The sequence below is a fragment of the Saimiri boliviensis genome, chromosome 15 (genome assembly GCF_048565385.1).
Source record: "Saimiri boliviensis isolate mSaiBol1 chromosome 15, mSaiBol1.pri, whole genome shotgun sequence".
In the NCBI taxonomy this organism is placed as follows: Eukaryota; Metazoa; Chordata; class Mammalia; order Primates; family Cebidae; genus Saimiri; species Saimiri boliviensis.
In genome coordinates, this window is record NC_133463.1 from 6821763 (window position 1) to 6838211 (window position 16449).

The 16449-nt window shown below is 38.3% G+C and overlaps 1 protein-coding gene across 3 annotated transcripts in view; it reads right to left on the bottom strand.

Annotated features, from left to right (window-relative positions):
- The window catches only part of RB1CC1 (RB1 inducible coiled-coil 1), a 105372-nt gene that overhangs the window by 23437 nt on the left and 65486 nt on the right, over nt 1-16449 (bottom strand). For all 3 annotated transcript variants that reach the window (XM_039464542.2, XM_039464541.2, XM_074386650.1), the window contains 4 exons: nt 15609-15712; nt 14131-14257; nt 12146-14046; nt 1808-1973 (listed from right to left, as the gene is read on the bottom strand). In XM_039464542.2, the coding sequence (XP_039320476.1) occupies nt 1808-1973; nt 12146-14046; nt 14131-14257; nt 15609-15712 (2298 nt within the window). The remainder of the gene's footprint in view (nt 1-1807; nt 1974-12145; nt 14047-14130; nt 14258-15608; nt 15713-16449) is intronic.

Here is a 16449-nt window from a genome sequence, read left to right on the forward strand (position 1 = left end):
ATATGCAGAATGAATCATACAGAAGAATCTATAAATCCAGATTCTTAAAGAGAGAGATGTCACTAATAACCTATTAATTGTTAATTCTGGTTGAAAACTTGGTTTTTTTTTTTTTTTTTTTTTTTTTGAGACGGAGTTTCGCTCTTGTTACCCAGGCTGGAGTGCAACGGTGTGATCTCGGCTCACCACAACCTCCGCCTCCTGGGTTCAGGCAATTCTCCTGCCTCAGCCTCCTGAGTAGCTGGGATTACAGGCACGCATCACCATGTCCAGCTAATTTTTTGTATTTTTAGTAGAGACGGGGTTTCACCATGTTGACCAGGATGGTCTCGATCTCTCGACCTCGTGATCCACCCGCCTTGGCCTCCCAAAGTGCTGGGATTACAGGCTTGAGCCACCGCGCCCGGCAACTTGGCTATTTTTCTTTCCTGAACACTTAACTTTCCCTGGCTTCCCTAAGCCACATACTTCTTTTCTGGCTGCTCTTTCTTATTCACTTTTCTAGGCTCTTCTTTCCCGAGGCCTTAAAAATCTAAAATTGTTATGAGGTTTGAACTATTTCTTTCCATTCTGATTTACATTTTTTCAAATTCTACAAAGGCACTAATTAATCATAACATTTTAGGAAAAGGAAAAATAACACATGTGCATTAAAACGCACTTTCAGAAACGTATCCTTTAAAATGCAGTGTTATCCCTGGCCTGAATTCTACCAGTGGCTACCCAATTGCTCTTCCAGCTGACTACTTTGCAGTCCTCCAATCTTTCTCCATGTTCCAGTGGGTGATCTTCATTACGCAGAATTCTAATTATGCCACTGCATTTAGTTGTTGTCCAGTACTTTAGGTACAGTACAAGCTCTTTGGTAAGGCATGTGGTCCTTGATCTAGCCCCAACATACTTCACAAGCACTACCTCTTACTACTGACCAGCAACAAAGTACATTAGAATATTCAACAACATTCCATCTGAATCTACCACCAGCCTATCGGATAAGAATTACACAAAGTGTGAGATATTTATGTTGATCTGAATGTAATTTAGGATGACAGAATTTAGAGAATTTGAAGTTTAGAGAAAAAAACAGTAAAAATCATTTGTTTAAACAAACAAAAAAATCATTTCATAGAAAACGAATCTGAGTTCTGAAGATGTTAAATGATCTACCCAAGATCCTACAGGTGGTGAAGAAACCAGGAACAGGATTCACATTTCCTCACTTCTAATCTAAGACTATTTCATTTTGGTTTTTTTTTTTTTTTTTTTTTTTTTTAATGAGAGGGAGTTTCGCTCTTGTTACCCAGGCTGGAGTGCAATGGCGCGATCTCGGCTCACCACAACCTCCGCCTCCTGGGTTCAGGCAATTCTCCTGCCTCAGCCTCCTGAGTAGCTGGGATTACAGGCACGCGCCACCATGCCCAGCTAATTTTTTTTTTTTGTATTTTTGGTAGAGACGGGGTTTCACCATGTTGACCAGGATGGTCTCGATCTCTTGACCTCGTGATCCACCCGCCTCGGCCTCCCAAAGTGCTGGGATTACAGGCTTGAGCCACCGCGCCCGGCCAAGACTATTTCATTTTGAAGCACCTGATACTGTCATGTGACATATTAACATGAAAAATACCCTTTACCAGATGAGTAAAGAAACTAAAAAATAAATTCTTAAAAATACATGCTTTTGTCATGAGAAAATTTATTACAGGATTAATGTAAGGAAAATCACATTTAAGATATAAGAAACCCTCAGCTACAAAAAGAAATTATGTCTACCTCTAGTTTTCAAATAAATGGGAAAAGAGGTACACACCTGTTGTTCCGCAATCAAAGATGTTCGAACATTTTGCATTTCTTCGTTCTTTCTTTTTTCTTGCTCTTCAAGTTGTTCTAGAAACTTAGCTTTTTCTTCCTGAAGCTTTTCTTGAAGTTCAGCAACTAAGCTTGAAGAATCTTCTCTGGTAGAGTCAATGGCAGGGCTTACAAATTAATTATAGCATTATTTTTTTAAAAAAATTACAGACCCACAAATATACCAAATATCATATTTAAGAAATTTATCTTCTTTAAACCTAATAATGTTGTGTGAAAGATATTTGTGTGAACCCTATCTCTGATCTAAAAAGGGAAATAAAAGTTTAATACAGATTAGATGCTCACTGACACTAACAAGGTTTACTGATTTTATCAGTTAGTATTAAAATATGCTGCTAAACCTCAAGAAGCCGCTGTTATTAAAAACTACCTTGATTATAGGTCAATTTACTGGTTTAAATGTACATCTATTTGTTTTGAAATGATACTTTAATGTTTGTGAAATCAAGGTGTGTTTTGCAATTAACGTGGGCATTTATTTAAAATGTTCACTCTACATGTATCCTATGTAATTTTCTAATCTAACTATGATAGAAATATATTATTTATGCCAATAATCATAAAAAATTATTGGGATTCTTTTAGTCATGGTTCCAAATTTACTGATAAAAATCTAATAAATCAAACTTGCTGCTCAGATAACCTTTCCTCCAAAGGGTTCCTTTAAACAGCCAAACACAGAATATGCAGTTTGAAACACAGTATCTTGGTCGGGTAAAGTGACTCACGCCTGTAACCCCAGCACTTTCCGAGGCTGAGGTGGGTGGATCACAAGGTCAGGAGTTCAAGACCAGCCTGGCCAACATGGTAAAATCCCATCTCTACTAAAATACAAAATTAGCTGGGCAAGGTGGCAGGTGCCTGTAATCCCAGCTACTTGGGAGGCTGAGGCAGAAGAACTGCTTGAACCCGGGAGGCAGAGACTGCAGTGAGCTGATATCGAGCCATTGCACTCCAGGCTGGGCGACAGAGCGAGACTCTGTCTCAAGGAAGAAAAAAAAACAACAAAAAACAAAACATTATACCTCTATCAAAGTCTGAGACTCCTTGCTTAGTTCCCAGAAAGGCTGGAAAAGGAATCCCCTATTCCATAATACAATTAAGTAAGAAGCAAGATGAAGGATTTACTTTTAAAGTTTCTCCTTTAGGTCTGAAGAAGAGGGACGCTGCAAGTTCAAACTACTCCATGGCTGGAAAACTGACATATTACATAAATGGAAGTCTTACTGAGGAAAAAGAAAGGACTTATAAAAAGGGACTCAGACGAAACCAACAATGAAGTGCTTGGGATGAAAATAGGCATAGGCAAGGCTTACAAATAATCCTGTTTGGGTAAAGTCTTCTTCCAAGAAACCGCCACAGTTCTAAGGTGCGCTGACATTTTTAGGAATAAAAAACAAGGCCAGGTTTTAAGGAGGGAATCAAGAGAGGACTGAGGTTGAATTGGAGGACAGATAGTTAACAGTAAAGGTAAATTTTATTGCCAAATACCATATAAAATCATTGAAAGGTTTGGTCATAATATGGTGTGAACCTAGGTTTTGAAAAGATGATTGTGAGAAAGAATATTTACAAGAAATGGGCACAACTCTCTCTGAAGGAGAGCCTTCAACATGATAAAAGATCCTAGAATCATATTAGAGAGTGAAAAAATGTGGCTGACATTGTACGAGGGAGGGAGGGGAGGCCACGTAGACACGCAGTAATTGTAATTTCTAGGTGTCCTGCATCTTTGTACTGCCTGGGGTACTCCCGTTTCTGCGTCAGTGCTGTGCTGAGATGATACACAGACCAGAGGAAATAGTTCCAGGTACATATAGACACCATAGACACGCTCTAAACATGCTATCATCCCCAAATCCAAAATGAGCACTACATGATTAGCATAGGGTGTATCATTTACTGACTCGTAAGGTAAAAGACTTTTGACAGTAAAAGCAAAGAATGGACAGATTATGACACGAATAATAATCATTATCCTTTACTGAAAAAAATTTTTTGTGGCTGTATTAATCAGGCCAAAAGTATGTATTATGCCATATAGTTTGAAGCTCCCATCAGAAAATGTTCCAAGTAAACTATCCACCAACTTTTACTTTACATTACCCTAGGATCTGAAATGGCCCTATCAGGGGAATTAACCCTAGCAGTGAAAAGCTAACAGCTAAAATAGGTTTTGTTTTTTAACTAGCATCACTGCCTAGCTTTCTTTGGTGAGCAAGAAGCTGCATAGAGGGGGAAGGAGGTCATGAAGAAAAGGTTCCAGCATATCACAATTTAGTTAGATAAATACAGTAGACCCCTTTTATCCACAGGGAGTATGTTCCAAAAACCCCAGTGGATACCTAAAACCAAGACAGTAGCAAACCCCATATATTTTCCAATATATGCACTGTGGTCATAACTTTTGCAGTTTGAGGTGTGACGGCAAAGAGAGAATGAACTGACTTCTGCACAACTTCACAGATTGGGTCTTACTGTAGATCTTCACAACCTCGGCACTTTTTTTTTCTTATTACATCAAGAACTTTCATATTTTCACTTAAAGGAAGCACTTTGAGGCTTCTTTCTGGCATATCCAAATTGTCAGCACCATTACTCTTCTGCTTTGGAGCCATTAAGTGAAGGTTACTTGAATATAAGCACCACGACACTGATAACCCAGATGGCTACCAAGTGACTGACGTGTGGAGCGCGCCTACACTGTGGACACACTGGACAAACGGAGGGTTCAAGTCCTGGAGGACAGAGCGAGATTTTGTCATGCTACTCAAATGGTGTCCAATTTAAAACTCAGAAATTGTTTGTTTCATTTAATACTTTAGAACCATGGGGTAAATGAAACCATAAAGAGCGAAATCAAATAAAATGAAACTAGAGAAGACAAAATGACTACATTTAATCTAACAACACTACTATAGAAATCTAAAATATTTCGGTTGTCCCACTGAAAGAAACCTGCATAATCCTGTCTTTGCATACCTGAATATCTTAAAGAGGCCCGGACGTCAAAACTCAAGGAAGCAGATACATTTGTTATCAGCTGGGAACTTCAATACCATGGAAACTTGAAAGCAAGCATCTCTAAAGGTTGACAGTTCTTCCCACCATTAAAATATCATTTCCAGCAAAGGACTGTATTATTATATTAAAATATTTCTAGCAACTAGAAAATTTACATCGAACATAAACTGGATTGTCTTGATGCTTGAACTTTTTCTTCTTTTTTTGAGACAGAGTCTCGCTCTGTCACCAGGCTGGAGTGCAGTCGTGCAATACTGGCTCACTGCAACCTCTGCCTCCTGGGTTCAAGAGATTCTCTGGCCTCAGCCTCCCGAGTGGCTGGGACTATAGGCACATGCCACCATGCCCAGCTAATGATGCTTGAACTCTTCACACTGACTAAATTGAAATAGGGCCTAGTAAACAATTAGTTCACTTTTAAAAATCTCTTTTGAAATTAAAATTACAAAATTAAAATGCTCCCACCCATATTCACTCAGATTCACATCACTACTTTCCGGAAGCAGGGACATGGATCGTGTAGTAGCAGACAGACTTCTTGACCCACACAAACCACATACACACACGTTCTGCACTCATTTCTTTGTACCAAGGTACAGGAAAAAGCTCCTTCTCCTTACATTTTTTAAAATAATGTCAACTATTGATTTAGTAACTCCAAATTAAAAACAGAAGATATTCTGAGTTGGCATTTCCTTAATCCCAAGTGGACATGTTGGTCATCTGTATTTCTTCTTTGATCTGTTCACATCCTCTGTCCATTTTTCTAATGGATGTGTGCCTTTTTCTTATTGACTTACTGTGGGAGCTCTTGACATTACAGACATAGCTAATATCCATATTTATATCTTACAAATGTTTCTCCTTGGCAGCTGGCCTCTCAATGTTGCTTCTGGTGTAAGTACAACCAAATGGTGAAAGGCAAATGTGCCAGACTCTGTGTCCTTACATAAGCATCATTCTTCTTTAAAGGTTTCCTCTGTATGACAGAGAAGCCAGGGATGATGTTACCCAGGAATTCTAGGTTTGAGTTTGCCAATGGAAGATACACAAATCTGATATGGGATGCTGAAGAGAGACAGACTCTGGAGGTGGTTGTGGCCAAACACGTGGGCAATCTGAGATTCGCAGGCTATTTCCAAGTATACTACTTCTTTTGGTGTCTCGGTAGACAACTGGTGAAAGTCTTCAAAGACCTGTAGCAGTTTCCTAAGCCACAAACTTTGGTGCTTCACATGACTTTCTACTGTAGATCTCTTGGTCTTCACCAGATTACTATCCAGTCTCCCAGTTCTCCCAACATTCAGGTAAACTCTAAATCTAATATTAACCCCTTTAATCCTGAAATATTTAAAAGTGGTTGCCTTGTAAGCTCCATCCAGATACAAAAATGACTCTAGAGGAAAATAAAAATCCCATAAAACATGGAAATCTGTGATTAAGTCTCTGATCTGAAAGCAGTAATGACCTCACTGCCAGTGCAAAACAGAACAGTGGAAGACCAGGGCAGTAGATGGCAGAAGAGCAGACACTTGCAGTTGTTTGAAAACCAGTGACTAAGGATCGCAGGACTTTGAGATATGCCACAGCTGTGCCTCCAAATCCCACCAAACCTCCCTTCCTAGAAGCCACAGCCTTTTCTACCTTGTCTGAAGAAATCAGTGTCCCTTTACTTGAGGCAGTCCTTTTCTCAATAAGATGATCATTTTCAACAGCCTCTCCCACCATTTAACTACTTCCAGACCCACTGCTATGCTCAAATTCCCAGATCCCTGGAGAGTTAAAAATCTAACAAAGGAGGAACTGCAAAGCGATTATAGAATCTTTAATATACTTTGGTAGAAAAATGAAAAAAAAAATATAAGAATGGATCTAATGAGAATTACAAGAGAAACAAATGATGTGGAATGAGGCCAAAACTATCTATATCGATGCAATGACCACAGATTCCAGACTCGAACTGTTAACACTTTGCTAAGTTGACTGCCTAGAACAGGTGTCCCCAAACAGGGGGCCAGTTCACTGTCCCTCAGACCACTGGAGGGCCGCCACATACTGTGCTCCTCTCACTGACCACCAACAAAAGAGGTGCCCCTTCCTGAAGTGCAGCAGGGGGCCAGATAAATGGCCTCAGGGGGCCGCATGCGGCCCACAGGCCGTAGTTTGGGGTCGCCTGGCCTAGAAAGTAGATCTAAGCATGACCAACATTAAATGAAAATGAGATGGCAAAATGAGATATTCTAGACCAGGCGTCCCCAAACTACGGCCTGCGGGCCGCATGCGGCCCCCTGAGGCCATTTACCCGGCCCCCCGCCGCCGCTGCACTTCAAGAATGGGCACTTCTTTGATTGGTGGTCAGTGAGAGGAGCACAGTATGTGGCGGCCCTCCAACGGTCTGAGGGACAGTGAACTGGCTCCCTGTGTAAAAAGTTTGGGGACGCCCGTTCTAGACCAAGCGCAGGTAAACTGAATCTGCTGCTTTTTATAAGTCTTACTGGAACATAGCCAAACTATTCATTTATACTGTCTCATTGCTGTCTTGCTAAAATAAAATGGTACAGTTAGGTAGTCTCTATAGAGGCCAATCTGGTTCACAAAGCCTACTATCTGGTCCTTTATAGCAAGTTTGCCAACCATTATTTAGGCTAATGATTCCCCAAGTGTGATCCAGAGAAGGCTGGGGGTAACCAGACACATTCAGAGAATGAGTGAATTCAGAACTATTTTCATAGTAACACTAAGGTGGTGTCTTTTTCACCTTGCTGACATTAGCATTAATGATAAAACTGCTGGCACCTGAACACAAATTAAAGACATTAACACCAAATTTTATTTGTAGTCATTTTGTCTTTCACCACAAGACACTCAAAGTGGGGAGGTAAAAGGGGTGGCTGTTTTTTTCTTAGGATATTCTTGATATAGTAAAAATTAATAATATTGTTAAAATCCTGATACTTCAGTACACATCATTAATATGCTATGTGACCAAATGGGAAGTGCTTATAAATCACTTTGCTGCTTACCAAAGTATAATGTTTATTTCATGGAAAAACACTTGTACAACTGTTTTAGGCACATGCTGAATGAATTAGCTAGTTCTAAAATACGTTAACATTGGAAGATTGGCATAACTCAGTGAACTAGTGTTCTCCAAATGACCAACTCATGATGCTATAAAATGAGGCAGGAGGAAAAGATTCACGTACAAGAGAGATGTATCAATGACTGTTAAGATTATGAGAAAATCCACTGATAGCTTCATATTCCATAATAAAACTAATGTTCAGAAATTACCTCTTGCTAAATTTTGATTTAGTAACAAAGAATATCCAGTTATCTGAAACGCTACTTAAATATTCCTTTCTTTTTCCAACTACATTCAGCATTAAGGTTGGAGTTTTTTTTCATATACTTCAATCAAAACTTAAAAGATTTGCAAATATATAGAACAATGCTACTCTTCTACCTAGTTTTCATTTTAGAAAAGTTTTCATTAAAAAATCTTATGTAGGCTAACATGTAATAAGGTTAATTAAAAATGACTAACTTAATATCTTAGCATTAATTGTTAGTACAGAAATACTGACATAATCCATATAAACAAAATCAGTCTGGAGTCAATTTTTTGAGAGCGTAAAAAAATACTGTGACAGAAGTTAGAGAACCACCGTTCCTGTTTTTCACATATTTAAAAGATGGCAAAACATACACACACACACACACGCACACACACAAACACACATTATATGACTAAGTCTGTGTATGACCTACATATGCTAAAATTTTTACTAACTGGACCTTTAAAAAACAAGTTTGCTAGCTGGGCACAGTGGCTCACGCCTGTAATCAAAGCACTTTGGGAAGCTGAGGGGGGCGAATCATCCGAGGTCAATAGTTCGAGACCAGCCCGACCAACATGAAGAAACCCTGTCTCTACTAAAATTAGCCGGGCATGGTGGTACATACCTGTAATTCCCGCTACTTGGGAGACTGGGGCAGAACTGCTTGAACCAGGGAATCACAGGTTGGGTGAGCCAAGATCATACCACTGCACTCCAGCCTGGGCAACAAGAGCAAAATTCTGTCTCCAATGAGACAAAACCAAAAAAACAACAAAAAACCAAGTTTGCGGACTCCTGGTCTACAAGAAGGCATCCGAAGGCAGGTACACTGGAAGGGATTTATTACATATACCCTCAGAGGGCCCAGAGATTATGTTCTTTACCAGGACTTTGTGAAATAAAGCTTAAAAGGCTCTGCAGTAAAGGGATAGCAGAGGGAGATGAGAACACTGAAATTCAATGAATTTAATGGGAATGACAGGCTTCTGGAGTGGTGGAGGCCAATTAGTGGCACTTAACCACCAGAAACATAATGTGGCTCTATCACAGGCAACAGATTCAAAGCAGTTATCAGAAGGTTTGACCCAGAAAAAACTGTGGCAATGGTGTCTGTAGGCTCTAACAGAATGAACCAGTTAAAGGCCTATTAACTGAAAAACTGAAAAAACAAAACAAAACAGCAAACTCTAAATCTAGTATTCAGAGGTTTAATTTATCAATAAAATTAGAATCTTCACCCAATTCCAAGATCTAAGCTAGTTATCAATTACAATGCCAAAGAGATCTATGGTCATTTTCCAGACTTTTGGGAGCATACTGAACACTGGCTCTGAGAGGACTGTAGTGACTGTGGTCCACCAGGAAGAGATTATTGATACTCATGTGACAGAGTTTGGGACCAATGGTTCCCTCATTGGAGAGATTAACAAGCTGATAATTCTTACCGGAAATGCTTGGGAGCAGAAGTGTTTTGAATTTCAGATTCTGGAATATTTGCATCATATTTACCAGCTGAGTATCTTAAATGTGAAAATTCAAAATCCAAAATGCTCCAATGAGCATTTCCTTTAAGCATCATGTCAGGGCTCATAAAATAGTTTCAGATTTTGGAGCATTTTGGATTTGGGATACCCATCCATACATTCTTAGATTCAGAATCTTCACTGGAATAGACACAGAAGAAACTGGCAGAATCCTCATGTTGCTTCCCTTACTAATGGAACAAGGACTATTATGGTAGAAAAGGCCAAGTAAAATTCCTAAAACACTCACTTCACATGACACAGGGGAGGCAGGTTTCTATCACATCCTTAATTCGACATAAGTATGTGTCCTGTCCAGAAGATATGGAGACAAACAATAGATTTTAATGAATTTCTCTGGTGGTGTCTTCAACTGCTGTTTCCTATTTTAAATGTCTTTATTTGCAGGCAAAAAAGATTTATCTGTCTGACTGCCGAGTTTTAAATGGGGTATAAAGTGCTGGACTGTCTAGTATTCCACAGGCATTGCCCTTGCCCCTGTTTTATCGTCTCATATGCACTGAAATAGAGATCCTACACTTCCCAAAATCCAAGGTATAGCTTCCAGTTTGCCAGTGAAAAGATCTGCAAGGTTTGGGAGGTAGAAAAGCAGCACAGGCTTATTCTCCAGAGATGGCTGTAGCCAGATGCAGTTTCACAGTAGCTTCCTGGCAAGTAACTGAGAACTATCCATTTTGTGATGCAGACTGAGTTAGACTGGTCTTTGAAGAGATTCTTAATGTAGCAGCTTCCCAGACAGCCATGGAAAACCATTCACTTTGGTGGGTACTTCAGCCTGTTTTCCTGATATTTCACTTAGTGTTTGAAAAGTGCTCTCCTGAACTAAACTTCAGTCAGGCTCCTCTAGGCCCTCTAGGCTTTGACCTTGACATCTATTCTTCTTGGGCCTACACTGCCGAGCTGTAGCAAGAGTCTTGCTAACTCAGGTTAGAGGGTCTCTCTCCATCTATTTCTGACCAAATTGTCGTCCCTACGCTTGGTATTTTATTACCCTGGCCTGCCTTCAGTAAGGTAAGATCCTGTTAGATCAATTTAACCAAAATTCCCCTTACTCCTTACGTTTCCTGTAATTTTCCATCCACTGACCCTTACCCTCATTAGCTATAAATCTCAACTTGTTCATGCTGTTTTCAGAATTGAGCCTAGTTCTACAATAAGGGCTATTTTCCATACGGCAATAGTGTCTGAATATAATCTGTTTTTACTGCTTTAAGTACTGTCCATCTCTGATTCTCTTTGACAACCTCTCCTGGTCTTCGGCAGTGACTGTGACTCTTCTCTCTCCTAGCTTTTTTTTTTCCTTTTTTCCTTTTATCTCTAAGTGAGAAAGTGCCAGTGGACCCTAGCTTTTAAACATACAGGCAAACCCTAATTCCGCTCTTAAACCGTCTAGTCCCCCTCCCAGAATACCTAAAGAGCTTCTACTTTCAAAACAAAAGGGGAAGTTTAACTGTATACAAATACAATACACGAGTATTACATAGCAGACAATAGAAAAGATTGTTTAAAAGTGATAAGGCAAGAGACAGGTTGAAATATCAAATATATATATGTATTCACTTGGAGAATTAATGATAGAATGAATTGGCATATGTTCTAGAAACTGTTTATTGGGTCACAAAACCCCCATTCATTGATTAAAAGTAATACTAAAAACCATCTTCTGTGATCAAAAGACAGTTAACACCAGACAGTAATCATAATAAAAATGTAAAAACAACATCAATCCACAACCACAGTATCAATCCTGCAATTTAAAAACATCTTTCAAACAGAGGAAATAACTGAAACTGTATTAAGAAAATAACAATGTTGGACACATCTTTATAGCAATGTACGAGAAAAAAAAAAGAAAGTAACAATGAGGAACATTCCACATGTTCCGATCTATGATTTAGCCTTTAGTAAACAACATGCAGAAGAAAATTTTACAGTCTTTAATATACATATTAAATTTAAAGAGAATATAAGTAATTGTTTACTAAAGAATTTAGTAAATTCTGCAAATAAATCAAGGAAAAAACTGCAAATAAATCAAGAGAGAACTTATGAACTGAAAAAGGAAAAGCAAAGAGCTCTTTAAAACATTTCAAACTTTCAACAAAACATTTCTCTGAAAATCCAAACTGCTGATTCATTTTTAAAAACCCACTCATGGATTTAGTCTGCTATTTCTGTTTGCAAGAAACACTGACTAAAAGGTATGTTTTTACTTTACTTCATGGAAATACCCAAGTTGCTACATTTACCCAAGGTAAATTAGTAAATCAAGGTACTATGACTACACACGCACATGCACGCACACACACATAAGTTTAAATCACTGATACTTTAATTTTATAATCACAGACTAAACTTAATTCTTACCTTTTTGCTATTTGATTCTCTAGATGTCTAACTTTTTCTAATAACTCTTTCTCAACAACTTCTCTCTCCAATTTAAATTCTTTTAGGGCAATCTGAATAGCTTCATCTTTTTCACAATTGAGCTTCTGAATTAACTGTTCTCTGTCTTGTTCCTGGCTCATGACCAACTTTTGTTTGTCTTTCTCCAGGTTCTGGATAATAGCTTCGTATTTCTCTTCTTGTTGGGAGATTTTTTCATCTTTTTGTTTTTCAAGGGCATTCAGTTCTGAATCTAATTTACTTTGCAGTTCAATTATTTGTTCTTTTAGGTTTTTTTCTATTTCAAATGCTTGGTGATGCAAAGATGTTACTTTGTTTAATTCAGCTCTAAGTATATTTGATTCTTCTTCATGTCTACTAATTAACTCTGAAATACACTGATCTTTTTCAATTGTCATTAAAGTTCTTAGCTCTGCTAAGCCCACCTGATAATTTTCATTATTATCCTGAATCTTCTGGTTGAGTTTACTAATCTCTGTTCTCAAATTTTCCGTCTCTTGTTCAAGAAGAGATTTCAAGGTCTCCTTCTGCTGGGCTCTGCTTTCTTCCAGCAACATTTTTATTTCATCAGTTTCTGCTTCTTTCAATGCAAGTTCAACCTCTAACTTGCATCTCATGTCTGACAAATCAGAAACCTTGAGTTTTAATTCCTGTAGCTGTTGTTCTTTTTCCTGAATAATTGTAGCATGAGATTCTTGTATCTGATTAATTATTTGTTGGTTTTCCTTTTTTAATTCCTCCAGAGAAACTCTGTGGTCTGTCATAACCTTCTCAAACTCTTGTATGTGCCTGACCTGAAGTGTGTCCTCTAATTCTTTTAGATGACTTTGCTCTAAGGACTGAAGTTCTGCCCTCAATAATTGTAATTTTTCATCATTTTCAACATGGAGCTTTTTTAAGTCTTCTAACACTATTTCTCGTGACTGCTTCAGTTCTTTAATTTCACAATTTTGAGAGTGCATTATATTTTCCATCTCTAACAACTTCTGATCCTTTTCATTCTGCAGGCAGATTACAGCTTCTTTTTCATGTTTAACCAAAGCAAATTCATTATCCTTATTTTGTAAAACCTCCTCAAGGCATACTAAGTCTCCCTTTAATTTTTTAATTTTGGTTTCATTCTCTTCAGTTTCCTTTATTAGTGCATCAAGTTTACCTTCATATTCATTTTTTAAAGACTGTAGTTCTTTTTGATGTTTTTCTTTTAGTGTTATTTCCAGAGAACATCTTAGTTTTTCAATAATGTTTCTTATTTCTACTGCTGTACATTTTAACGAATTTGAGAAGTCACACTGTTCTTTTTGTACAAATGTTCTAAAGTGGCAAAGGTCTTCCTTAATGGTTTGTATACTGAAGTGAGAGTCTTGGGCAACAACTCTACATCTTTCCAACTGGACATTCAGAGAAGCATGATCTCCAAAATCGTCTTTACCACATACATTTGTATCCTGCATACGTCTACTGTCTATTGCATTGATAACTGATGAATAAAGTGATTCCACCATCATTTCTGGGCTTTGTGGATCACTTATAGGATTAGGAGATGACAAATTTTCTTCTATTACAAACTCATTCACAGCAGACATAAAATCTGATTCAGGACTTTCTGCTAATGAATCCAAGTCTAAAGAAACTTGGTGAATAGTTTGTTCTATGTTTGGATGGGGAATAGTTTCAAAATCAAATGTATGTGCATCAATGCTATCTGGAGACAATTCTTCTAAGGGACAAACTGCAGGACATAAGGGATCCTGAACAGTCAGTGGTGGAGGAGTTCTTGGTGAGGTAGTAGTTGTAATTCCTGTTGTACTTTCTATCCTTGGTGAAGAAGCAGACTGTGGGGATGTCTGACTCACAGATGCCTGGAAAACAGAAAGAAAGGCTTAAAGAGCTGCAGCAACACAAATATTTTACACCAATAAAGAAACTGAAGGAACTGAATTTGCCTTTTGTTCACTCAGTAGATCTGTAATGGTCTGTGACATTTCATCCAAACTTTGTGCTGCTTTTACCAAATTATGTAGAGCAAGTACATGCTGGTGTAGAGGTTCAAAGTCACAAAGTAAGGGAACCCTGAAACAGAATACAGTAAAATTAGACTTCTGATTTCTTAAAGGAAATGGGTAACTGCTATCAAATATTTTGGTATGTCAAAAATAACAAGAACCTTATCATTCCTTTTTAAGTAATACCAGAAGTATATTAAGAATTCTGTGTCGGCCGGGCGCGGTGGCTCAAGCCTGTAATCCCAGCACTTTGGGAGGCCGAGGCGGGTGGATCACAAGGTCGAGAGATCGAGACCAACCTGGTCAACATGGTGAAACCCCGTCTCTACTAAAAATACAAAAAATTAGCTGGGCATGGTGGCGCGTGCCTATAATCCCAGCTACTCAGGAGGCTGAGGCAGGAGAATTGCCTGAACCCAGGAGGCGGAGGTTGCGGTGAGCCGAGATCGCGCCATTGCACTCCAGCCTGGGTAACAAGAGCGAAACTCCGTCTCAAAAAAAAAAAAAAAAAAAAAAAAAAAAGAATTCTGTGTCACAATCAGTAAAGTAAAAAGTTAGGGCCAGGTGCTCACATCTGTAATCCCAGTGCTTTGGGAGGCCGAGGGTGAATCATGAGGTTAGGAGTTTGAGATCAGCATGGCCAACATGGTGAAATCCCATCTCTACTAAAAACACTAAAATTAGCCAGCCGTGGCGGTGGGTGCCTATAATCCCAGCTACTTGGGAGGCTGAGGCAGGAGAATTGCTTGAACCCGGGAGGCAGAGGTTGCAGTGAGCTGTTATCGCGCTACTGCACTCCAGCCTCGGCGACAGAGTAAAACTCCGTTTCAATAAAAAAAAAAAAAAAGTAAAAAGAAATTTCCCATGAGCTTGCAAGAAAGAGTAGCTACAGAAAGAAATAAATTACATGTAAGATATACCTTTCTTTACTTTATCTTCATTTTCGATCATTTTACGTTCCCCAGAAATTTCTCAAAGTAGTCCCAGGAAAGCTGGTCTATCTTCAATATTTTTTATCTGGGCATCTCTAAAGATTACTCGTACTACCTGGCACAACTCCAGAATAATAAAAGCTTCTTTTTTTGAGACAGAGTTTCACTCTTGTTACCAAGGCTGGAGGGCAATGGTGTGATCTTGGCTCACCGCAACCTCTGCCTCCTGGGTTCAGGCAATTCTCCTGCCTCGGCCTCCTGAGTAGCTGGGATTACAGGCACACGCCACCTTGCCCAGCTAATGTTTTGTATTTTTAGTAGAGACGGGGTTTCACCATGTTGACCAGGATGGTCTCGATCTCTTGACCTTGTGATCCACCTACCTCAGCCTCCCAAAGTGCTGGGATTACAGGCGTGAGCCACCACGCCCGGCCAATAAAAGCATTTTAAGGTTATAAATTAGTTAAAAATGCTAATGACATTTACCTGAGGAATGGCTGAACTTCTGAAGGACAAAATGATTGCAGAAACTGTAAATCTTTTAATGAGATATCTGGAAGTTCACAGTCGAACTTTCGAGGCTTCTGAGTCTGCACCAAAAAATAAATTAAAAAAATTTTTTTCAATCAAAAAATATAGACGACAAATTTATATAATTTCTTACTATGATTAAATTTATTATATCAAACAAACTAAAATGCTTCAGATGATTAAGAAACAAAAAAAGACCATTCAATGAAGATATGGCATATTATTTTTCTGAGCCTTTGGTAAACTGGGACATGAACTACTGGTGATCAAGTGATGTACTTGTTCCTCCCCTCTCTGCTTTTAGCATCATTTTAAGGGAATTGCAGTATTCCTCTCAATATTAAATAAAACCATGTTTCACTAGTGCAGAGGCTATTCCAAAATTTTTTCTTTACCTACAGTGTAATCATGAAGACCTCTCAAGCCTTACATCTATTCATTCCTCTTACTGCTTAGCATGCTTTACCATGGTAAATACATTCGTAGCTTTAACATGGTAAATATATACGCAAGTATATATATTACATAAATATATTGTTTACATATATTTATATATAAACCATGTTAAAGCCACTAATATATTAAAATACACACATATATTTATTTTTTTTTCAATGTAACAAGTTTCTTATTTGCTGTTCCCTTGACCTTTCCATTACATTTCCCAGAAGACAAAATTTTGGTCAGTTTTAGCTTCTGTAAAAAATATTAACTGGTAAACCCTACCAATTTTTTATTTATAAAATTGCCAAGAATTGCATAAAAAAAAAAAAACTTCAATTATTTTAAAATATTA